The sequence below is a fragment of the Coffea arabica genome, chromosome 5c (assembly GCF_036785885.1).
Source record: "Coffea arabica cultivar ET-39 chromosome 5c, Coffea Arabica ET-39 HiFi, whole genome shotgun sequence".
NCBI classification, from domain to species: Eukaryota; Viridiplantae; Streptophyta; class Magnoliopsida; order Gentianales; family Rubiaceae; genus Coffea; species Coffea arabica.
In genome coordinates, this window is record NC_092319.1 from 42,680,391 (window position 1) to 42,704,629 (window position 24,239).

At 34.4% G+C, this 24,239-nt stretch overlaps 2 protein-coding genes and 1 long non-coding RNA gene across 4 annotated transcripts; 2 read left to right on the forward strand and 1 right to left on the reverse strand.

Moving 5' to 3' along the window:
• The first annotated feature begins 1,731 nt into the window (after nucleotides 1-1,731).
• Nucleotides 1,732-3,248, forward strand: LOC113690033 (uncharacterized). Its single transcript, XM_027207857.2, has 3 exons — nucleotides 1,732-2,129; nucleotides 2,226-2,451; nucleotides 2,795-3,248. The coding sequence occupies exons 1-3, from the start codon at nucleotides 1,869-1,871 to the stop codon at nucleotides 3,223-3,225; spliced, it is 918 nt and encodes a 305-aa protein (XP_027063658.1). The 5' UTR covers nucleotides 1,732-1,868; the 3' UTR covers nucleotides 3,226-3,248.
• Nucleotides 3,249-13,412: 10,164 nt separating this feature from the next.
• Nucleotides 13,413-16,412, forward strand: LOC113689506 (uncharacterized). The gene is made up of 3 exons (XM_027207277.2): nucleotides 13,413-13,992; nucleotides 15,018-15,243; nucleotides 15,887-16,412. Exons 1-3 carry the CDS (start codon nucleotides 13,678-13,680, stop codon nucleotides 16,312-16,314), a joined length of 969 nt encoding a protein of 322 aa, XP_027063078.1. The 5' UTR covers nucleotides 13,413-13,677; the 3' UTR covers nucleotides 16,315-16,412.
• Nucleotides 16,413-20,807: 4,395 nt separating this feature from the next.
• LOC113690035 (uncharacterized) lies at nucleotides 20,808-23,171 on the reverse strand. Of its 2 annotated transcripts, none has more exons than XR_003448299.2 (4): nucleotides 22,750-23,171; nucleotides 22,067-22,287; nucleotides 21,135-21,695; nucleotides 20,808-21,047 (listed from the first exon to the last, which is right to left on the reverse strand). It is a non-coding gene; the product is annotated as an uncharacterized lncRNA (long non-coding RNA). The 2 variants fall into 2 exon arrangements; XR_011815168.1 differs by having other exon boundaries at nucleotides 22,067-22,290.
• Nucleotides 23,172-24,239: the final 1,068 nt, after the last annotated feature.

Consider the following 24,239-nt stretch of genomic DNA (forward strand, 5'->3'; position numbering starts at 1 on the left):
TTTTTTATTTACACAAAAGAATTTTGGCCTTATTACTTCATCGATCACGGATTAAGAAAATCTAACCTTAAAAATTAAGTACCTCGTACACATTATCAATTGGCATTAATTAAGTAAATTCTGAAACATTATCTGCACGTACTAAAATTTCAACAAATTGATCAATTGGTATTAATTAAGATGGAATCACAATTTCATAGTCAAATATTGGAATCAATTGAAGCATCAAATTATGCGTATACCTGATTCATTTGTTTCGTTGTAATTAAGGGCTTAAACCCTCAGCTCGCGGGAAGCAAAGTATAATGGATGGTCCAAAAGAAATGATTGCAGAAAGAGGAATTGTTTGCAATGCAAATTATTAAACCTGAGAGCAGTTTTTAAAGCTGAGTGGACTGGGCCAACGCATCGACATCAGAAGATAAGCCCACGCGTACTCCGTACAATGATATCAAGTCTCCACCTATGGGGTTTCGATTTTATCTATGTGGCTATTATTTAACTCTTCAGATTAGGATAAACATCAAGAGCTCAACATTAATTATTAGTATTAGTACTTTCAGCTTTAATAATCGATAGATTCATTAAGAAATAGTTACTTCTAAAGTAAGGTATCCCAGCCAAAAAATATTGAATCAAATGGGCTGGTGTTCTACGTGACTTTGAACTATCTAGCGTCTCTTGCTGATAATAAATTTATCTGTAGTCCCGTTTGGAGTTAACGTACATAGTACTTTTGGGTGCTAAAAGTACTTTCGAGATATTTGATAAATATCATTTCATAAAATTAGGAGTGGAGCTTTTGATGTTAAAAACACTTTTAGTAAAAATTAAAATTTGGTACTTTTAGAATAGTTTTTATGTTTTAAAAAATAAAAACGTTGAATTTAATATTTTATCCTATATTGTTAACTAAATAAAGAGATAAACACATTTAAAAATTTTAAAATGACACGTTATCCAATAAAAAAAAGTACTTATTGAATTATATATCTTACTAATATACTTAAAAGTACTTGAATACTTAAGAAATGCATTTATAAAAAATTTTATTAGGTGAAATACTATTCAATAAGATACCATAACCACAAATAGGCATTTTTCTCTTTTTTAAAGGGATCAATAGGAATTCTTACTTATCCTTTTAATGACTCAAATCCGTAACCTCTCGCTTATGATTGAGGCGTTTTACTAATTAAGTCGCACTTCATTGTCCACATTTGAACTCGTTAATTCATCTTTATTTAGAACAAAGTATCTGAAAATAACAATGATTCCAATTAACTTCTATCCACAAAAAGGTAAATACATAAAGACAATCGTAGGTTTCCCAGACTTCTTGAAAATGTGGTTCTGATATGATATTATTGGTTCGGGATTTTTCTGAAAATTTCATCCAATTGAAAAACGTGCTGTTTGCATCCAAGTCGAAAATCGACAAAATGGGATTTGTTGTAGAATGTATGACTAGGTTCATACAAATGTCTTTTTCTACGTAAAAATCATGATAGACTTTGAAAGGTTTTTATTTCTACCCGTTGGCCTAGCTGATATGAAACTTCCAGCTCCGTCCCCCACTTTCTATTTCCTCCTGGAAAGTGGAAATATATTACACGTTTTTCCTTTTTCTCTTTTCTTTTCTAGTTTCAAAAAAAAAAAAAAGAAAAGAAAAGATCAGCCAACTAAGCTGAAAAACAGATAGACATGACCGCGGCGTCCAGTTCATTTCGTCCAACTAGGACAAAAGGGGTCCCCAGAGGACCCCATTCTTCTACTATAAAAATGGCATCATTTTAGGCTAATTCGATCATAGCCAACCACGGTCAGTCAGTTAAGCTGCTAATATCTTTTTCCAGAATTTTGTAAACATGGCTGGAGCAACGGCTAAATTTCGCCAAAATTTTGACCAGAACAAGATGGACAAGTTTTATGGTGATCAAGAAAGTTTTAGGGAATTAATTTTTGGGTTCATTGAGGAATTTTCTGAGGATTCATCTGAGAGTTCCTGCAGCTCTACCTTTGAGTTTGATGATAGAGCTATAATTGAAGAAGATGTTGACGAGGATGAGAATTTTTCCATCGTCGAGGAGTCCAAAGCTTTCTGGGAATCCCAGGAAGATCTTCTCCAGGTAAAGTTTGTGGTATTTTTATGTTGTATTAACAATTAAGAAGCTTTAGTATTGAGTTGTACTTAACCTTTCCTTTCTTTTCTATAATTATTGCAGACAGCTCTGTGTAGGACTACTTCTATTGAAAAGACAATCAGGCAGGCAACAAAGGAAGCTGTGAGGGATATAAGTTCAGTTGGTTTGGATTGTGCTTGTGACAAAATGGTTGGCAATAGTTGTGAGATTTGTTTGAAGAAGGAAATCTGCAATCGCCTTCGAAATGCTGGATATAGTTGTGTTGTTTGCAAGTCCAAGTGGAAAAAGTCACCAGAAATTCCATCAGGTAAATGAAGTTGAATGAATTTAATCAACCAAGTTACTGTTAATTTTGATCAAGAAAGAATGAAATGGAGAATTACATTTTGGTCCTCAATATATAGTGCAATTCAATTTGAGCACTTTCATGTTTTGAGTCCTCAATATATAGTGTAATTCAATTTGAGCACTTTCATGTTTTGAGTCCCTTTTGGTTTAGCAATGGCAATATGTTGTTTCATTACATGTAGACGCAACATTATATACTGTAATTTGAACTAATTAATGTCAGCTCATTTCTTGTCGTAACATATATAGCATGTTGGATAGTTCGCATTAAGATATTGAGAGTTGTTTGTTGTTAATTTCAGGGGAGCACACCTATTTGGAAGTGGTGCAAAACTCAAAAGGTGGTAAAGGAGAAGTGAAGATACTTATTGAGCTGAATTTTAGAGCTCAATTTGAGATGGCTAGAGCAAGCGAAGAATACAACCGGTTAATCAACCAATTACCCGAAATTTTTGTTGGGAAATTTCAAAGACTACAAAATCTAGTAAAGATCTTATGTGCTGCATCCAAGAAATGCATGAGGGAGAGAAAAATGCACATTGCTCCATGGAGGAAGTATAAGTATATGCTAGCTAAATGGCACGGCTCACCGGATCAACAAAAAGTGGCTCCAATTTTGTCGCCCGTTAGTCGCTTGGGTCGGGCAACGAGGCCAAGAACCTCGATGCTTACTTTTGATTTGGTTGGTAGTTTACAGGGAATACAATGTACCACAATGATCAAAGTAGTATGATAAAAGAGAGCTGTTTTTTTTTTTTTTTTTTTGTGGCCACTACAGGTTTTTATTTAGATGCTAATTTTTCGTCTTTCCAAATAATACAAATAAAAAATAGCAAAAAAATTGACACAAGATATATATATATATATATATATATATATATATATATATATATATATATATATGTTGTTACGTTTCCAGTGGATTGATTCATTCGCGGGACAAAACCCGATAATATTTTGTATTCAAGCCTGAAAATGTGGTCCTACTAGTTGCTGATCAGGAAGTTATCTTCATCTATCAAGACTTGAAGAAGACAACAGAACTGCTTATGTGATGTTTGGTAGCAGATAAAAGGGTTCTTGGTTGTGACTTGTGAGGGTTGCTACTTGAAGAGTAGTCCCCACTTTGTTACAAAAATCATCATTTCCGTAAGGAAATTTGGGCTTTGAAGATAATTTTTTTTATAACAAAAAAGATTTTATTGTAATTCAAACGAGTGCTAATACAGAAATGATGCTCTTGGTTTACTACTATAGACATTTTCAAATTAAAAAAAAAAAATCCCAATGGTAAAAGTCAAAAGTGCGATTATCGTGCACCGTACGTGATGAATAAATTGCAGTTTTAGTCCTTGATTTATGGAGGACGTCCGAATTTAGTCCTCTCAAACCCTTACTTGGCTCGTTAGCCCGTTTCTTTTTCGCCGACTTAGGTTCATTGAGATTTGGGGAATATTCTGGCTGATTAATGTACTTGATACTCGTTTGGTGTCAACAACGATATGTTGGAAAGGTTAAAGATCTCACTTGCATAGCATAATTTTTTCTTACAGACTCCACCCTTTTGAGGCTCTCTTCATAGCATTTTTGAAAAGTAAGGTACTAAATTTGCCAAAGTTAGAATTTTCATGGACTAAATTGAACAGCATCCCAATGTCAAGATTTCCCCTTTTTTTATTTTAACTTTTATTTTTGTTTTGGTGCAAGCAAGGGCTAGAGTCTAGATCCTTGCGTGCATATCTTTCCTTGGATCTGATTAGTTCCATTTTGGTCAATTCTCTGTAGATTCAAGTTTTGTGGGCATTTTTTTAATAACACAGTTAAATCATCTGACTCCTAAGGAACCCACAACTTGTCATGTCTTACGAGGATAATAAAAGTAATATTAGGGAATAAAGATAAGGATAAACAATTTTAGGGTTTCCTAGTTTGATTTTCAATCACTCCCTCTTCCTTTTTCTTTGTGAGGCTGAAATTCTCTCTTAATTTAAAAAATTAAAAGTAAGGTATAAATTAAAGAGGATCCATTAGTTGAATATAAGAAATCGAACATTGTTTAGTGGATCATATGAGGTTGCAGCATTTTGAAATGCTATCACAGCAATAAAGATGTCTAGATTGTGTCAAAAGGTTAAAATACAAAGATTTCCAATTTGAAAAGAAAAAATTTTTTAATACAAGACTAAAATTTGGAATTTTCTATTTTTAACATGGCATCAATGGCTAAAATCGACCTTTTCTTGGTTTGAAATTGATGGTTAAAATTGCAGTGTCCGTGAACAAAAACTAAATTTCATATTTTTGCTATGAAACTTTCCACTCAAACATATTACTTTCGGAGGAAAAACCCAATGATATATGTGACAGCCCCACCTCCCCCTAAGGCGAACCAAAGGGGTCGGCGGGCCGTCTTCCCAACTCTTGTCGGGACTCAATCGTTCACATACAGTTCTCAATTAAATTACAATATAAATCTCAAATATACATCAAGTTCTCCAAGAATTACATATCCCAAATGAAGTGAAAACTAGTTCCCAAGCGTGGAACGTACACGTACATCCATTCAAGTCCAAACATTCATACAATCCCAACTATTACACAAGAGAAATCTAAAACTCAAACTATATAGAAGATAACCCATCCGGTCACATGAATAAGTACTACGAGCACTTCCTTCACCTCGAGCCCTGCAGAGGGGAATAAAAATAGTTTTGGGATGAGCTAGAAACTCAGCGAGTAACCAGTAAAATCAGTAATCTAATCAGTTTCACAATCGTTCATTTCAATGATGTCATGATTTAGTAGTCACATATACGTTTATTGCTCTCGTGAACCAGTGAAATCATTGTACCCAAACACCCAACGTTCAAATCGATCACTTAATGTTTAACAGTAAGAGGGAGCCCGTTGATGCTCCAGATGAACATGAACAGTAAGACGTGGTGGAGACGTTGGTGTTCAGCACAAGACTCCCCAAGAACTCATTGAAGCCAAATCATGTTATAAAGTCACATGCAAGCACGCATGATATGCAATCGAATAAACAATGCAAGAAAACGTTCATAAGTAACTTTGGAAATAGTTTGGGGTCACTCACCTCCGCGGCTCAGAAACCATCCATCATATACAGTGTCCTCGATCCAATCCAAGTCTTTCAACCCAAACTCAAAGCAACCAAGCACTCTCTAAGTTCGGACAACATTTCCCCTTACTTTCTTTATTTTCTAACTTATAGACAACACCAATACCAACCCAATCAATCACAATTACCCATACGGTTCGTAGACGATAAAACATATCCAATTAGGCCCACAATACCTTTCAATCAAGCCAATTAGAAACTCAATAACCAATCCATAAGAAAATCCCAAAATTAAACCCTAGAAACCGGAGTTTATTCCCTCAAGCGAAAATTTTCCGCAATCAACCGTAATTAACACACAAGAGCTTCATTTAACACCATAACAAGCTATCAATTCAAGACCAATCCATGATTATAATATAAAATCAGAAAATCCCCTAATAAATCAGAAATTCACCATAAATTCCTTCAACCCATGAAATACTCCACAATACAACATATTTAACCACCAAAAACCCTTAATTAACCAATATTAGAACAAAAGAGAACTTGTTTATCCAACTTACCTCAAATTCAAGAAAGCTTTCAACTTAGAGCTTCCCTTCCAAAATCAACCCATCAAAAGCTTTACACCACTATAGTACACCCTTGTATGAAATATTTTTCAAAACCATCGGTGAAAACGCAAGATTTGGTGAAGATTGAAACTAGGAAAAATTGAGAGCTTTTCTCTCTTATGAAGCTCGGCTGACTTAGCAAGAAATGAAGATATTTTGGGCAAAAAAAATAGGATAAGTAATGAAAGAAATAGCCGGTCAAAACCTCTGACCGACTGTGACACGTCACAATCCGGCCGGATTCCTGGGCGGATTCTGGCCAGAGACGAAAACCCCTTTTTTCAAAACCCAACAACAATCCGGCCAGTTCTTTTGCGGCCAGATTCGGCCCTTTCATTTTTCACAAAATTTTTCGTTTCGTTTCCAGTTCACAAGCAGCGTTCATCCACTGTCCAACAAAGATATATAGGTAAAATGAAAAACCCTCCTTTCGGGGCGTCACAATATATTCATGTAAGTAGTCCCAACGCCAAATTCATTAAACTAGGGGACAACGGTAAATTTCGAAGGACATAAGATAGATTTCCCTACTCCAAACTCCTTTAGATAATAAATTTCTAAATTATTCGAAGAATTCTAGAAGCCAAGGTCTCTATAGCAGTAGGTAAAAAGTAAATTTAAGTCACAATTTGGTGAAATATTGAATAAGGAAAAAGACTAAAAGACGTTGAAAAGAAAGTGAAAAGTGATCAAAGTAGAAATCATCTATATTGGCTACGATTTTTCACGATTTTGACATAACCATTAATACATGCTCTCTTTTTCTCATGGAAATCATCGTGTCATCCAAAAACCCCTTTCCGACTCATCCTAAAGTACTTCTTGATGTTGACAAATCTTAAGTAAATCAAAGGGTTTTTAGTTTATTAATATAAGAGGTAAGATTCCCTCACTTTTTGAAATTTAGTAATTGATGTTATTTTCCTTCTGATGTATGAATCTTCTGCCAACTTGCCATTGATGCAAAATTTTTAAATCAATGAAATGGTCATTGTTATCTTTATTAAAAAAAAAAAAAGGTAACCACATAGTTTTGAGTATTTATTTACTTTCAACATGCAAAATTCCTTATCTTTTCCTTCTTTTTGTGCTAACCACATCAAATTCACTTCGAGTGCACAGCTAATTTTCTAATGATTAAAACATCGAAATTTAAATTTGCTTGAATCCCTTTCTTAGTTTCGTCTTCGCGTTTCTTCATGTCATTATTGTCTGGACTTCTGGTGTCTGTCTATTTTTCTTCAAAAGAAGGGTAGCCGTTGCTGAACTGGATCGAGATACTTAATTGGGTAGATCTTATCTTGTTTTGACCCAAGAAAAGGTAATTAGGATTAAACTTGACACTTGAAGAAGAACCTTTTCAATTATAGATAAAAGTATCCTACTTTATACTTTTGATATGATTGGTTAGTGGTTTGGAACCCATGGTTTCCGTAAAGTTTTTTTTTTTAAATAATGATTGTACTTGTTTTCAGCTTTAGTCTTATCAAATTAATTGGGAAAAATAATTTATTAGTCATATAAATTGAACTTTCGTTCCTTCAAGTCTGAAATCTTTCAATTGAGTCCTTGAACTAGCTGGTAGAAATTCATCTAGTAGACCCTGTGGCACAAAAAAGAAGCTCAAATTGTTTAACGGCAGTTAAATATATCCTCACAACTGCAAATTTTGGAGCTTGAGGTGCAATTTTTGAGAAGGGCTGTTTGAACACTTTTAATATATATGTGTATATATATATATCTATATAAAGGAGTTATAATTTGTCTGTTAGGTGATTTTCATCTGACATTTTAAGGAGCAATTTGGGGATTGGATAAGCATTATACAAGTAATCCACCTTAGAGTACAAGCAAGTCATGCTCATTGGAGTATGAGTTTACTACAGTGCCTTTTGTGAGATGATGATTACATTCGCAAATAATACTTATGTGTCATTAGTGACAATTTCACCCCTTTAACCATTCGTTTAGTACAATGGTAAGACAAAAAGAGAGGGATGAATTGGGGTAAAGCCATTCGATTGAATTAAATGTGTTTAAAACAATATTATATAATGGGCCAAAATAGAAGAACCATTTGTGGACTGTAACTGTAGGAAGTTTTGTCTTCTTCATCGTTAAAACTCAAGAAACATTAATTGAGTTCTTCTAACAAAAGACATTTATTTGAACCAGTAATTGTAGCTTGTTGAAGAGCTCATTAAAGTGTAAGAGGCTAAGAATCATTTGAACTCAACTCACAATTGTAACTGAAAACCCCCCATGTTCTCCACCATTTGTAGATTAGTTTTTGAACTAGGTGGCAATAATGGCAATCACTAATATATGAAATTGTGGCTTCAAATGTTTCTGTTTCACACCGTTAGAGTTAGATTTGCAAAGGTATGCTCATTTTCAATCATGCTTTTAGCTTTGTGAACTGTATATCTTTGTTTGCACAATAAAAATTTCTAAATTAGCTTTTGTCATAGCTATTGCAAGTAGGTGAAGCGTGGGTAGATTTTTTTGTTAGATTGCATTTTGTTTCTCAAGGTACAAGATAATTGTGTATTCCCACTTGATGCATGTCATCAGTTGTTTAAATGTGATTACAATTTTATTGCATTGATTACAGTTGTGCGGCGTCTTTGACAAGTGTGTGAATAATTGATCTAGTTTTAAAATTATATTACAGATGATGCAATTTTTTATTTCAATAGTTAAGTGCATGAGATAGTGTGTGCGGGTTGAAATTGCTATTTGAATAGACAAGTCTCTATATTCAAATGCTTTGTTATTTTTTTATTGAATTTAGTTGAACTCATGAAATAGAAGTTTTTGGAAGTAACAATCGAACCAAGCTCCACTCCAGAAGCTTTGACCATAATTGGTGAAACTCAAAGCTCTGCAGAAGGCGCTCAACCATCACCCAAGAAGCACTCATGAAACAGAAGTTTTGCAGAAGGTGCTCAACCACCAACCAAGAAGCAGAAATCTAATCATATCCTTTCTCATCCCTATAGCTATTTACCTATTTTTTTTTCCAAGAAAGCTTGAATTTTTAGAATGTAGGTAAGGAGATTTGATCTATTGACCTACACCCAAGTAAAGTTTTAAAGATCTCTTGATGGTTAGAGTAGTTGGTTAGCTATTTGCCTACTTACCTCTTAGGACTACTACTTTATCTATCTATCTATGTGAATAATATGAGGTTGAATAGTAGAACCATTCAGTATCAACCCTCAATCTGAACTATAACTATGTCTATTATCCCTTCACTATGGTCGTGTAAACTTTTATAATTCTCTCACTGATTTTATGCTATAATAGTATGCAATGTTTTATCTACACCTAGTATGACATTTTTGGCTACCATTAATAGTATGCCTTACCTAAGGAAAAAATAAATTGTCCAACATTACCAAATTATTTAACAACATCGCAGGTATAAGCTCCCATGCTTTGGATGGGCCTTCTCCCTAGTGTTTTGGATTAAGAAGGACTTAAAGACTTTAAACTAATTTCGAATTTGAGGACTTTATTAAAAGAATTTGATTGTTTCCTGTAAAGTGTATAACTAAACTTTTCCTCAAAGTTTAAAGCCTGTAAAGTATCTGTGAACTCTCAAGAATCTAATTAACTTTAAATTAATTCCATAGAAGTTCTGGAAAGCTAAAGCATGGGAAGGGACATAAAACAAGCAAATCTGAACTTTGGCTGACCCAATTATATCGAGTTACAATACGTAGGTTGTTTGAACCCGTATGCAAACGTTTTGTTTTTGAAAAAAGATATATAATGTTTTGGTGACTCCTGACGCATTACAAAAAGCACAATCAAATGCAGACTTTCAATTGGAAAAGAAAAAATTTACGTTGATAGATGATACAAAAATGAAATCTCTTAGAAGCATTGAATAACAGTCATGAACATTTCTTCAGTAAGAAACCATTTTCTGACATATATTGACTTCATACCAATCAGCTGATGCCCGAGTGTAGCTCAAGGCAAAATGCCATAAAGGGAGTTCGTGATTTAGGTAGACTTTTGTTGTTAAAAAAGTGAGCTATAGACCAATAAAGCTACATCTCTTTCGTTGTCTTTGCTTTGCTGGATTCTCTCTATCAGACGAATTCTGGAAGACGAATGCTAACTTAGATATGTGGTGTAGTTGTTGTACGAGGATAGTGCAGAGGGATTAATGAAAAGATATTTTGTTTAGAAGCCTGAAACATTTTTGAAATGACCCGTTAAAGATGGAGTCCAGCGGATGTCTTCTTTAAAGAAGACGACATGGTATATAAGTATGTTATCGTCAGGCTCAACTTGCAGTTCATGAATGTGCAACTTATAGATCCATTTCAGGTTATTCTATATTTTTGGTGATTCATTTAATCGTGCTTTTGGATGTCGCTTTTGCATGCCAACTGGTGAGATAAGGAACTGCAAGTAGCTTAATATAAAATAAAGCCTTTCTTTATCATCGATTGGATCCAATCCATATTTTGTTTCTTCTGCAATTTTTTGGGCCCTTGTGTTTTCTTTCTGATTGATTATTCCCCCCCCCCCCCCCCCCCAAACCCCCCTTCTCTTCGCTACTTAGTGAATGACCAGCTAGAAGCTTCAATGGTTGGATTTTTCAAATATTTTTGCTTTCTTCAGTGTGAATATTTTTTTTTTAGCAACATCAGTGTGAATGTTTTAACTAGTAAGTTAGTTTTAGGCCTTAAAAGATGTGTTTATTGAGTTTAGGTCCCAAAAAATATTGCCCATTGATAATTGGGTCCCCTTGGATTTAGTAGGAAAACCACTACAACCCCATACCTTACCAGTTAAAGTCCCCAAATGATTTCAAATGAATTGCAAAAGCACATGCATATCAGGATACAGAACAAAAAAAGCCGCTTTGTAGATTATTTATGTAGTAGTAGCATTAAAGTGCTCAAATTAATTATCTTTCCACATTATAAGTATACATCCATCATGAGGTTAAAGTTCCTCGTAAATTTCCCACTCCTGCTCTTCCATTTCTCAAAAATTTGGTATTATGCTCAACATCTAACAGATAAATCAGAAAAGGTATGGCAATAGAACCGAAAACAAGGAATTTCTTTTCACAAACTGTTTGGTTTTTTTTTTTTTTTTTTTTTTTTTGCAAGTTGATCTTCGTAAGGCGATGTACACTTGATTAAGTTACAAATGTTGCATATGATTATTGGGAAGACTTTGCATGCAAGTCCATGGTAAGATCATATCTAGTCATGGCTGTTGCGTTTTCAGCTACGCAAACTAATTAAAGGTAAAATATTCATAAGGGATTATAAGCCGAAATTACCAACAACCTCAAAATTTATTTATTTTTTTTAAAAAAAAAAGGAAAAAAGGCCACTCAATAACATTTTTTTGCCTATAGGAGAGGCGTGGAATTTAAAAAATGGGGAGAAAGTAAGAAAGCTTGAATCCAGGCCTCTAATTGCTCAATGACTTTGATGCACTCAAAGTACCTCCAAAAAAAAAATGTACCTTAGTTATGAACTTAAAGCCGCAGGATAGGAAGGTTCATCTTCAATCGAAGAGACTAAGAGTAAGGATTGGTTTTGGAATATTCAGATGCCGAATGGCGGCCTAGACTGCTTTCCCACTAATATTCGCATAAGCTATTGGAATGTCCCATTCTAACATCTGATGACTTTAGCTAGCACTAAAGGGTAAGCATAGATCCTACCCCACCCTCTTGGCCGATGAAGATTGACTCTAAACCTACATGTGAAAATACTTAAGCATTTCATCTTTTTTTTTTTTTAAAAAAAAGGGGTTCTGCAATTACCTATGAAAAAAAGTAAAAATCAAGAAGTTGAAGCTATATTAATGGATTGTCTATAGACTACCAATCGGCCTAATGTAGAAAGTTACTCCACAAAAACACGAGGGATCACAACAAAATACTTATAACATTTCTCTCAAGTCTCAACCAATTGCAAATTAATTCTTCTAGTGGACCCAAAACAGCATTATCTCAAGGATATGAGCTAGTAACAGGAACATTATGTACGTTTAATTGATTTAAAAATAGCAAAATACCCAAGGTCTGCAATAGTAAAATCTATTTTGTATTGCTAGTCGATGTTATGGATATACTAATCCAAATGGGGTGGGGGACTTCTTTACAAATTATTATCTATTTGACCGAGTCTCTGGTTTATTTGATTCGCACATTTACAGAATCTATTATGACTTCTCCTTTAACCATTTCAATCGAGCAAGAGAAGTTCTAAGGTATTCTTTTATTGTATTGCTACTGTTTAATAAAACTATTGGCGCATATACTCTTGATCCAACACGAGATCAGAAGGAATAAACTCTACAAATAATAAATAAATGGGTAAATTACATTTTACCCCCCTGTGGTTTACCCTTTTTTTACATAACCCCCCTATGGTTTCAAAAAAGCTATACATAACCCCCTCATGGTTTGGATTAAAGTGTCAAAGTAACGGAAATAGTCACTCGTAACGGAATTTCTTAAAATGTCGAAATTACCCTTATAAATACATGACACATTAACCCCCTATGATTTTTATATTTTACCATATAACCCCCTTATGGTTTAATACTTTACCATATAACCCCCTTATGATTTTCAAAATATACACATAACCTCCCTTGGTTAATACATAAATTTCAACCTTACATAAGGGTATTTTTGACATTTTAGGTGACGCCGTTACGAGTGACTATTTCCGTTACTTTGACACTTTATCCAAACCATAAGGGGGTTATGTATAGCTTTTGAAACCATAGGGGGGTTATGTGAAAAAATGCTAAACCACAGGGGGGTAAAGTGGAATTTGCCCTAAATAAATAAATAAAGACACAAGAGATTTTCAGCTTTAAGCACATACCCAAAGGCTTATCATTGGGCTCTTTCTCTCCAATCATCTGAATATTACATTTTTTTCCCAATTCAATCATACAGCACAAACAATAGAACACAAAAATAGTTATTGGTAGCAAACTATTTGTGATGAGTTAACAGTTAACTACTATAATGCTATTTCCTAAAAGAAAAAAACCCACTATAGTACCATTTCTGTAATGAGTGACTGAATATTCCACTGGAATATTACTTGTATCCTACAGAACATAGTTATAGAGTACATAATATACCGCAATAAATTCGAATAAGTCTAACTATACTATAATTTCATATTTGCTTGGCATAAAAAAGGGCACATCCTATATTCACTAGCATGCTATAGAATATCCACATTTGTTTTACATCAATCATTCCGAGTCTGGTGTAGCGGCATGCCTTCAAAGAAAATATAGATAATCATGGGCGCGGCGGCCCGTATGTTAGTCACTAGCGAGTCGTCTTCGGGCCCGAATATGCCCCTCTTTATAAATACCTTGGCGTCTAGGACCATTTTTAACGTGCATTTCTTTCTTGCTAAATTTCAAGTAGCAAAAGCAGTTTCATCTCTTAGCATCTCAAGAAATCATTGTCATGGCCGCCATTAACAAAATTCAAGTGGTTTCCAAAGAAATATTAGGGCAAATAGCAGCAAAAAATGGTGATACCAATCTTTATGAATCCCGTGATGCTGGGGAAATGATTTTTCACTTCTTTGATGAAGTTGAGGAGTTTTCATCTGGTAGTTCGTCATGTGGTTCTTCTAGCACTGGCTTTGATGGCAAAGAAGGCGTTTATCATGAGGATGTGGAGGAGGACGACGAGGCAGCAGCTGTCGACACCGCAGAAAATAGTTCTAAGGCTGAGGCGGCTAAAGCCTTTTGGGACTCACAAGAGGAGCTTTTGCTGGTAATTTAGCTTATATATATGTGTGTGTGTGGCTGCTTTTTCTTGATTCTGTTGTCCTTTGTTTAGAGGTGGCAAAATGGGCGGGATGGGCGGGATTTGCTTGGGTTTGAGATGGAACCGAGTCATATGGGTAGGGTTTGGGTCCAACCTTACCCATATGTGTTTTGGGACTAACTTGGGCGGGATCATTTTGGGATGGGTTTAGATTCATCCCGCCCAATACCCAAATTCATTTTCTACATATTTTTTTTCCTTTAATTCATTTTTTATTTTTTTATATAATTTTAATATTTTTGATTTATTAAATTTCTTTTAGTTTTATTAAATAAACATGCAAGTGCTTTATACTCAAGATTCCCACCAAAAATTGGATTAACAAATAAAGGAAAAGATAGATATACAGCCATATTCCAACATATATCAAGATGGCCAAGGTCCTTAGGACGTTGAATATTTATCCTCATAATTGTCCAAGGATGACAGGTCTAAACTAACTGAAATGCTAGAAATTCTTGTGGATAATGACTAAGAAGACTACTAGATTATATTCGCTGGTATGACTATAAAAATTGTTAAAGATAATTTTTGAATCTAAGACTCCGTTTGGATTGACTATTTTTTCAAAAAATAAGTTTTTCAAATACAATGTTACAGTAATATACAATAACTCAAGAAACATCCCATCCATATTAGTATATCAAATATTTCAAAAAAATTTTATAGTAAAAATTTTTCATATACACGGCTACAATAAAATATTTCAAAAACACCTACCAAAAACAGCTAATCCAAACGGAGCCCTTGCCATTTGAGCCCAATGGGTACCCAAGTATTTCCCATCCTTTCCCATTCATTAATGGGTATAGTTGGGATGTGTCCCAACTTAAACCCAATACCAAATTATAATACCCATCCCGCCCAAAGTTCCTTTGGGCATGGGTAGCCCATTGGGACTTGGGACAAATTGCCAACTTTAATATGAATTGAAACTTTACATTCATGTTCTTGGTTGTTTTTTGATGCAGTCAACTTTACGTCGGACCACGTCATTTGAATCAAAAATCAGGAAGGCAACAAAGGAAGCTATAATGGAGTTAAATGCCATTGGTGTTAATTGTGTCTGCCAGAAAAGGGCTGTTGATGGCTGCCGGAAATGTATGCGAAAAGGAGTCTGTGATCGGCTTCAGAAAGGTGGATTTAGTTGCACCATTTGTAAGTCCAAGTGGAAAAGCTCACAGGAGATTCCAGCCGGTAAGTGGAGTTAAATTTATTATTAGTTAATTGAATCGCCCTTGTGTGATTGAAACAAAATAAACTCTTATGAGTAGCTTTTTGCTTACTAAATTTCATTTGTTAGGACCAAATTTTTTTACTTTAGTGCTACAAATGTGGTCCCGGGTGTTTCATTTCTAGCGGCCACCATGTCACACTTTTGGAAATAAGAAAAAGAATTTTTGCACTTTGATTATTGGATAAAAGGTAGTTTTATAATATGTGTTACAAGAGAAAATGTGTATTGCCATATAAATTAATCTTATATACATGCATATATGATTATGATTAGATGCATGGCATGTACATAAAATTTGTGTTTAATAGTGTATACATTATCATTGTCTAAAAAATTAATTCATACCATACATTAAAACTTCACGAATTTGCACATCTTAATTAGTGGACCTTACTTATGCAGTTATGTGTAATGGTTCTATAGCAATACAATTAGCAGAAGTTTCAGAACAAAATTGTATGTTTCACTCTTTATAGTGGATAATAAAGCACGTAACAACATTTGATGGGTTTTTTATTTGTGTTTTTCTTGACTTCCCATTTGAAGACATAAAACCCCATCTTACAGATCTCCTAACTAATTCAATCTTTGCTAATCGTTTAGGGGAGCATACCTACGTGGAAGTAGTTCAAGATACAGGACCTAAAAGAAGTGAAGTGAAGGTGATCATTGAGTTGAATTTCAAGTCAGAATTCATGATGGCAAGAGGTTGTGAGGAATATAACCGGCTACTTGAACGATTGCCCGATGTATATGTTGGAAAGACTGAAAGACTCAAAACTCTGATCAAAATACTGTGTTCTGCATCAAAGAAGTGCATGAAGGAGAATAAAATGCATATGGCACCATGGAGGAAGCATAAATACATGCAAGCGAAGTGGCTTGGCAAACCTGAAAAGCAACCAACATTAATCTTGCCTGAACTGCATATGGAAATCAGGCCATCAAGGCCCAAGGCCTCCATGCTTACCTTTGACTTTTCGGATAATTTGAAAATCTTGCACCCTGCAACCATGATTAAAGTCTTGTAGTCATAATTTTATGGTCAATTTTGCAAGCTAGATCTCTTATGTTGTACTTTAAATTATGAGAAGCGATGGTAGTAATGAAATTTTGAGAGTTTTGTGTATGATTTCTTTTGAGAAAAAGTATTGGTTTGTAAATAAGGTAAGAGATTTAATTGTTTTGAACGAAATTAAATTGTTTCCAAGCAGATGAAAAAAAATGTAGTTTAGTGTAAATGTCAATCTTGTCTAGCATGATGGATGCAAATTCAATGCGTCGTAACCATGGTGTCAAGCTGAATGTTGATTATCTTTCTTCCTACTATCTTCGTTGAAGTTTACGAACATTGTTGGTTTGAGCATCCTTGTAGCTTATCAAGATTTTGCTTTTGTATGGTGAGTTTTTGCCAAAAAGTTTTTAAAATATTCACTTGATATATAATCACTTTCTTATCTCCTATATATCACACTGGTACAGTAAGTATATATGTATAAATGTATATATGTATATGTGTATATGTGTGTGTGTTTGTGTATTACCAAAATTTCAAAAATTGCCATAACTTTCTAAATAGCACCTACTGCCTACAGTTTTCAGTACTAATCAAACTTTTATTTTATGTATGTCATCATCACCTCAATTAAAAACAAGCTCAACTTGCAGTTCATGAATGTGCAATGATATAAATCCATTTCAGTGTAAATCTATTCTTTTCGTGATTTTCTTAATTGTGCTTTCGGATGTCTCTTTGCGTGCCAGCTGGTGATTTTTTTAGGGTAAATTATATATAACTTTCTGTGACTTTACATAATGTCAGATGATCCCTTTAAGATTTTAAGATAGCTATATAACCCTTATATAGTTTTCTATAAAGCAAAAAATGGTTGGAATGTACAATTAGTTATGGCAATTATGCAAGATAGATGCGCTCCAAAAGTGCATGTGATCAAATCATAATATCTACTTAATCCCTCTATGATTTACACAAATATTGCGTTTGTCCACATGACCCTCCATTAATGGTTCTATCTCAGGCGATTATATTTGTCATTTGATTTAGTATTTAAGTAAGAACACTACTGGTATTTTAATTAACGACGTTATATAGGTTTTTTTTTTGTCAAGTTTTGACTTTACATGAAACTATAGAGAGTGAAATTGACATTTTAAAATATTAAAGGGTCATGTACTAATAGATGAATCTATAGTGGAGTTATTTGTAATTTATCCTTTTTTTTAATCTGGATTTTTGTCCTTATGCCTCTTCAGGTTTGTTTTTCTAATTTTTTTTATCAAAAAGCTGGTTTCTTTAAGAAGGGTATAACCTTTGCTGAAGTGGGATGGATATACTGAATTGGGTAGATCTTATCTTGTTTTGACCTAAACAATGTTAATTAATTAGGCTTATACTTGAAACTTGAGGGAGGACCTTTAAGATTATACATTGGCATATACAACAATTTGTGCCTACTTTGTATTCTTGTTATGATGGATTAGCGGTTTGGAGCCCACGGTGTTCCTGAGGCATTGGTTTATTGATTCTACTTAATTTCAACTTTATTATCTTCGCGAAGGCAGACATATATAAAAGTGTTAAATCCTTATTTCATGTTAAGAGTTCACAACCTATGGGGTCTTTAACCCTTGGAAGTTTAAAAATAAGAGTTAATTTTACTTTGGACTTTTAATCTATACTTAGATTTTCACTTAAATTTTTAAAGTTTAAAGTGAGACACTTTAGTTTTTAAAGTATAAAATTTGTCCATTTTAAGTAAAATCTTTTCTACTTAAGTTTCACACAAGTTAGTTTAGTCGGTAAGAACGGATCAATTCCTCACAAAAAATCGTGTGTTCAAATTTTGTTGTTAATGTAAAGGCTGCATTGATGGATATATAATCTATAAGAACTCTTGCAAGTGAAACATGCCTTGACTCGTAATTATGATCGAAGTCGAACTCATTCAAACTTTTTTCTATTTAAAATAAAAAGCACTAGAGAGAGTTCATCATCTTGGTATATTGAAGTGCTGATTTTAATAGTAATACTACGACTTTTGTTGTTAAAGTGAGATATGAACCAATGCATTTGTATCTTTTTCGTTGGATTACTTTGCTGGATTCATGTCATGCCAATTTTGTAAGACGAATGCTAACTTAGATATGTGGTGTAGTTGTTGTACGAGTATAATGCTATTGATAATGAAATGGCAATTTGTTTAGAAGACTGTAACATTTTTTAAATGCCCGATTAAAAATGAAGTCCAGCGGATGTCTCCTTTACAGAGGACATTATGGTATGTCATCATCACCTTAATTGAAAAACAAGCTCAACTTGTAGTTCACGGATAATGTACAATTTTTAAATCCATTTTGGCGTGAATCAATTTTATGGATGACATTTTTCTCTGTGCTTTTGGAGGTCCTTTTTGCATGCCAACTGGTTAGGATAGGAACTTAATCAAAGCAGCTATACCATTTTTAACTAGGATTCAAATTACTATAAATTATTGGGTAAAAAACAAAAAAGCCCATGTGGTAAGTTTAATATACAGAAAAGTCCCCTATGGTTTCAAAATATACAATACAACACCTCATACTTTGAACTAAATTATAAAGATGACGGAATCCGTTAAACTTAACGGAAATGACTTATTGGAACCTAAAAAAATTTTTTATGCCTAATTTTTATCAAATATACCTATTCTATCCCTTAACCCTTAATTCTCTCTACTTAGAGAATAAAACAAATGATTTTTTTGAGTTGTCTTTTGCTTAATTATATCAGTGCATTTTGGTAATTTCATCCATTTCCGTTAAGTTCAACGGATTCTGTCACCTTTACAATTTAGTTCAAAAAGCATGAAGAGTCGTGTTGTATATTTTGAAACCATGCGGGACTTTTCTGTATATTAGGTTAACCACAGGGGGTTTTTTTGTTTTTTACCCTAAATTATTTGGGATCCTTGTCTTTTGATTCTGATTCTTTTCACTTCTTTTCTTTCATTCTTCTCGACTAGGTGAATGAATAGCTCGCCACTTCAATGGTTTGATTTTGGCAAATATTTATTTTCTCCAGAGTGAATGGTTGTAAATCGCAAGTTCGTTAGGCCTTAAAAATGTGTTTGTTTTGTTCAGATACCATATAAATTAGCCCCACTGGCATTGGATTTTATCATATTTAATAGGAATAGCACTAGATCCCCCGTACCGATACCAATGGAAGTCCCCTAATGATGTTAATCATGTCAGCAGACATATTATGAGGAAAACTGAACGCAAAATCACCCTCTCTTGACCATCGAATTCTCCTGTAGATTATTTTTGTAGTTTGTACTACCACATTAAAGTGTCCCTACAAGTTAATTATCTTCATAAAAGTCCTGCTTCTGTACTACACCTCTTCCATTTCTCGACCGTTTGGGGTTAATCCACAAACCTGGGATAGAAAACTCAGAAAACATATTGGCGTAAAACTCGAAGCCAAGAAACAAGATTTTTGCCTTTTTTTTGCCCTCTTAATTTTAGTTCAAGGAGGGACGGCAAGCTAGTGTTAAGCACATTACTCATAAGCTAGTGACTGAGATTTGAACTCCGTCACAATAGAAGAAGTAGCGTATTCGTCGTAGTTGATCCGAAAGTCTTCTTGGTCCTACGTTAATATGAAACCCTACTTTGAGTTATACTTTAAGTTATTTATCATAACAGTCCTGTAACTTTAGCCCCCGGCGCTTGAAGGAATTCCCCCCATGGGTTGGGATTCCACGGGGGACAAACAAGTGAAGGGAGGCCTGGGAGGGCTCCCAAACAATAGTTTTAATCATAATATAATCTATTCCTTACCTTTCTTACAGCTTCTAAAGGAAGTCTTTAAACATCTCTGTGTTTTGGGGGAGGGGATCTTTAACTCATGATAAAGAATAGGTAACTCGGTGGTGCAATTTGTCGCACCATGACTAACTCCTATTCTTTAAGTACAAACGTTTTGGTTTTATTTTGTGTAATACTTTATAATTTGATTGATTATGTGATTATTAAGAACACTTTAGAATATAAATACATGATAAGATCTGGTTACTGTTTTTTTTTGTTTTATTTCGTGTAATATTTTATCATTTGATCCTTATAAGATGCTAAACAATTGATATTATAGGATTATTAAGAACACTTTAGAATATAAATATATGCACTACAACAAAAATGACCTTTAACGGCATTTAAAAGTGTCAGTATAGATAATTTAACCTGACACTTTACCTTTTATGACACTTCGGACGAGTGTTGTCCCTTCCAATGTGGGGATAGACTCGTAGCATTCAAACGTGTCAGGATAGCTATAGTATAACATTAGGATATCGAATTCTATGCTGACACTTTTAATTGCCAGGAGTTTTTTTTTTAATATAGAAGTAACCTGTAGGTAGTGCTCTCTGCTATACATTCTGTCAATCAGAAACCCAAAGGACTTGTAAAATTATCCCAAAAAATAGAATGCATATAGTAATCTAAAAACAAAAGTCAATGCTCAAATATAATTTATTGAACTAAAAGTCAGTAACAAGTACTAACATAGCAAATCCCTAACAAGTACAAATTTGAAAGATTCTCTTGTGCACAAACTAAAAGATCCTCATGTGCACAAACTAAAAGATTCTCTTCACTAACAAGTAGAAAGAACTTGCAGTAGCTTCCAAACTTTCCAATGAAATGAGAGCCTTCAGTCATAACCACGAATACCCCATCAATCTTCAGCTGGTTCCATCTATGCACAAAGTTTGTTGGGATTATTAGATCATCATAGCTAGCAATAAAATTCATTAATGTGTGAAAAGCATAAGGAACCACTTACCAAAGCTGATCTTCAGTGTAGTTTGTGTGCCTCTCGCATGTCTTAATCCACTTCTTGAATCCATTGACAGAGCATTGTGCAGTAAAGATTGCTGTAGCTGCTAAGAGAGACGAGGGAACCTAAGCATTTCATACCCGACGAGGCACAACTCAACGATCAAGAAGGACAGAAGCTCCAACTAGTCACCAGAAGATTATTGCCAGTTATTAGGAATAGAAACAGAAACTTGAAAGGAATTTACTACAAAACAATAAAAACAACCGAACAAGAAAGGAATGATTGAATCATTTGTTTTTTAAAAAACAATTTTCTGAATAAACATGGCTTCTCTCTTTCACTGGCTTGTCAACATGTATCCAGCACTCGGTGGTCTTTTTGAAGCTCAAATATCTTTTTCCCTTCTTTATAGCTGCTTCCAAAGGCTGCTCTAGAAATCACATCGGTAGAAAGGCTTTGCAGTTCAGGATTGATATCAATTTCACTCCATCCATCGGATGCAACCAACATCTTCTATCGATCAATCAGGTTCCAGCAACTTGCTAAAAACTCTGGCACCATTCCCTGCTTTCTTTAAGTCATAAGTACATAGGAATGAAGCTCACTTATATTAACAGTTTAGGCATGCAACTTGATCAAGATAATGCACTTTTGCTCTTACTTAGCATAACTTGTTGACATCAGAAAAGTTCTTTTTATTGCAATGCATTTAATTAAAGAATGTTCAGTTATGTTTCACATTCTTTTTGGTCAAATGTACTAAAAAAGAATTGTCTACCCTGCTTTTCCGACCATTAGTCTATAAGACACCAACTAAATAGCCAAAAGCCTACCAGAATAAGATATGAAGCATTCCACGAAGCATTACTTACACTGCAGTGGGACAGAAAAAATCAGAAAAATTCCACAGTAATCTAGAAGAAAGCAGGGATTACCGGCAGCTTCTCATGGTGGAATGCAGGAGTAATTAACCTTCTACGCTTGGCCCATTTCTCACCTTCCAAGGTTGAGACTCCCAGCGTTAAAAGGTCCACAAGAGGATTCTGTGGAGGCTTTTGGAAGTGACCATCCTTGTCATTCAATGTCAGCCTCATCAGCTCTGCCTTCCCCATTATCAGTCTCGACCTTGTCCCAGTCCAACTCAGGCATACTTTTCCTACTTTAGCAAACCAAGCCACCATTAATCACAATTCAATGGAGTCATAGTTTTTATTTTTCTTGGCAGATGTAATTGTCGAGCTTGTAATAACATGCAAATAACTAAAAAGTTTCACCCCTCAGAACTATGTAAACTATGATTAATTCAAATTGAATAAACTAGGCTTCTCTCTTTCACTGGATTGTCAACATGTATCCTTTTAAGACTCTTTCACACGAAGTATCTGGTCACATGAGATTTATTTGTAATCACTTTTCTAAGATTCACTAGTTTCTCGGTTGTCTAGACATTTTATCGAACAGGTTATAGACAACAAATTCATAACAAAATAGTCACATGAACCAAGTAGACAACCGAGAGGAATAAAGCTAAACAACAAGTGCACTCAAATTATAAACAATTACTATATCCATTTCAATCTCAAACAGACTAGGCTAGAGGATGGGTATCGGTACTCACAAATCAAGGATTCTGCTGTGGCTTTCTCGTCCTGGTTGTAATCGCTCCCCATGCTAGGAAAGGCGGGATACTCTTAGAAAGGAGAGTCTGGAACTCTTTCACAGTTCCCGTGGCTGATTGTTCGTTACTTTAACCGGTCACAGGAGCCAGAAAGAGCGAAAGGAAAGAAAGTGGAAGAAAGTCTCCTTTAGTATCTCGGTGGTCTATTATTTTCCAGGTTTCTTTACCCATCTGCAATCGCCTTGTGCCATCTACAAAAAGCTCCGATCTTAACGCCCCTACTTGGCTGAGAGATAATTTGCCGAGAGTTAGTTTGCGGAGAGAGTGTGTTTTTTGTGAGAGAGATCAGAAGAAGCAAAATTTAACTAAGTGTTTTGGCCGGCAAATTGAAAGTTTTGAATATTTCACAGCAAATGAACCTTCTGCCAATTCACTATATATGATGTTGTTTTGTGCCTTTTCTTTTTTTTTTTTTTTTTGGTATATCTCACATTTTCTCAAATGTCATGATAGGTAGTCTAAAGGCACATTATCATTCTTATATCAGATAAAATTTAAAAAAAATTAGAGTGTATATTATTGAGTTGATAACAAATGTCATAATTGAAGTGTTATAATGACACAAACCAACAAGTGTCCTTATAGGCATGTCAGGAAAAGCCATTTTTGTTGCAGTGATGATAGGATCATATCTAGATCTGGTCACTGTTCTTTTAGCTGGTCAAAGCAATTAAACATAAATCATTTTAAAGAAACTGTAAGCCAAAATAGTCTGCCTACATTCAATAACTCAAGGGGCAAAGAGATATTAAGCAAACCTTGGGGTTTAAAGTGCAAATTACAGACAAAATTATTAAGCCATTTTGTCCTCTCTACAATCTAGTAGCCTGAATGGATCATTCTTTTTTTTTGAAAAGATAGAAAGAGGGAGAGATAGAGAGACAAAGAGGGACAGCTGGGACAGGTATTAATCTGTTCATCCTCAACAGTGATAATAGAACCTTGATGTCTCTCAGATAGCTCCAAGAAAGTATCTTATATCAGCAGGATGGGCAGGTTCATAGTTGTGAATTTAGTCATGCACTTGTGCCTGCAGCATGGGAAGGTCCATTTTGAAGGAAATAAACTAAGAAAAATGAGATCTGGAAATGGGAATAATTCCGATGCCCAAGGGCCATTTCTGTTCTCCTACTAGTGTTCGCATAAGCAATTGGAATGTCCATTCTAACGTTTCTTGAATCTACTAAGTAGTAAGTGACAATTGGTGCTAATGTCCTATCCTTCTGGCAAATGAGGATAGGAGCCAACCTATCAACCTACTTCTATAAAATATACCTATAAGTTATTTTTTTTATCCAAAAAAAGGAAGAAAAGTTTATGCAGCTACCTTAAAAAGAAAAAAGAAAAAAGAAGAAGATAAAATTCAGAAGAAGTTAACACCAAAAAAAACCATATGTGTTTCTGCTCTTTTCTTAAATTTCTTCTGCAAA